The sequence below is a fragment of the Myotis davidii genome, unplaced genomic scaffold (assembly GCF_000327345.1).
Source record: "Myotis davidii unplaced genomic scaffold, ASM32734v1 scaffold223, whole genome shotgun sequence".
Lineage (NCBI taxonomy): Eukaryota > Metazoa > Chordata > Mammalia > Chiroptera > Vespertilionidae > Myotis > Myotis davidii.
In genome coordinates this window covers 2,166,941-2,167,145 of record NW_006294609.1, presented here as the reverse complement: position 1 = coordinate 2,167,145, position 205 = coordinate 2,166,941, and the positions used below count along the sequence as shown (strand labels likewise).

Below are 205 nucleotides of genomic sequence, written 5' to 3'. Positions count from 1 at the left end.
CCCCCCCCCCACGCGGTGGTCGTCCTGCTCTGACCCCCAGCCCCTGCCAGCCCCGCCCACCTGGACAGGAAGGCCTGGTGCTGCTGGATCGTGTCCAGCTCGTAGGTGGACGAGTCACTCCTCTTCCGGGGCAGCTGCCTTTTGGGGTCCTCGGTGCCATTGCTCCGGGGGATGTCGATGTTGCTGCGGCTCAGGTGCCGACTGC

General features: G+C 68.8%; 1 protein-coding gene across 1 annotated transcript in view; it reads right to left on the bottom strand.

Moving 5' to 3' along the window:
• Window positions 1-205, bottom strand: part of PITPNM2 (phosphatidylinositol transfer protein, membrane associated 2) — a gene marked incomplete at its 3' end in the record, with an annotated part of 79,892 nt that overhangs the window by 10,206 nt on the left and 69,481 nt on the right. The window contains exon 16 of the mRNA XM_015567256.1: window positions 13-201. Within this exon, the coding sequence (XP_015422742.1) occupies window positions 13-201 (189 nt within the window). The remainder of the gene's footprint in view (window positions 1-12; window positions 202-205) is intronic.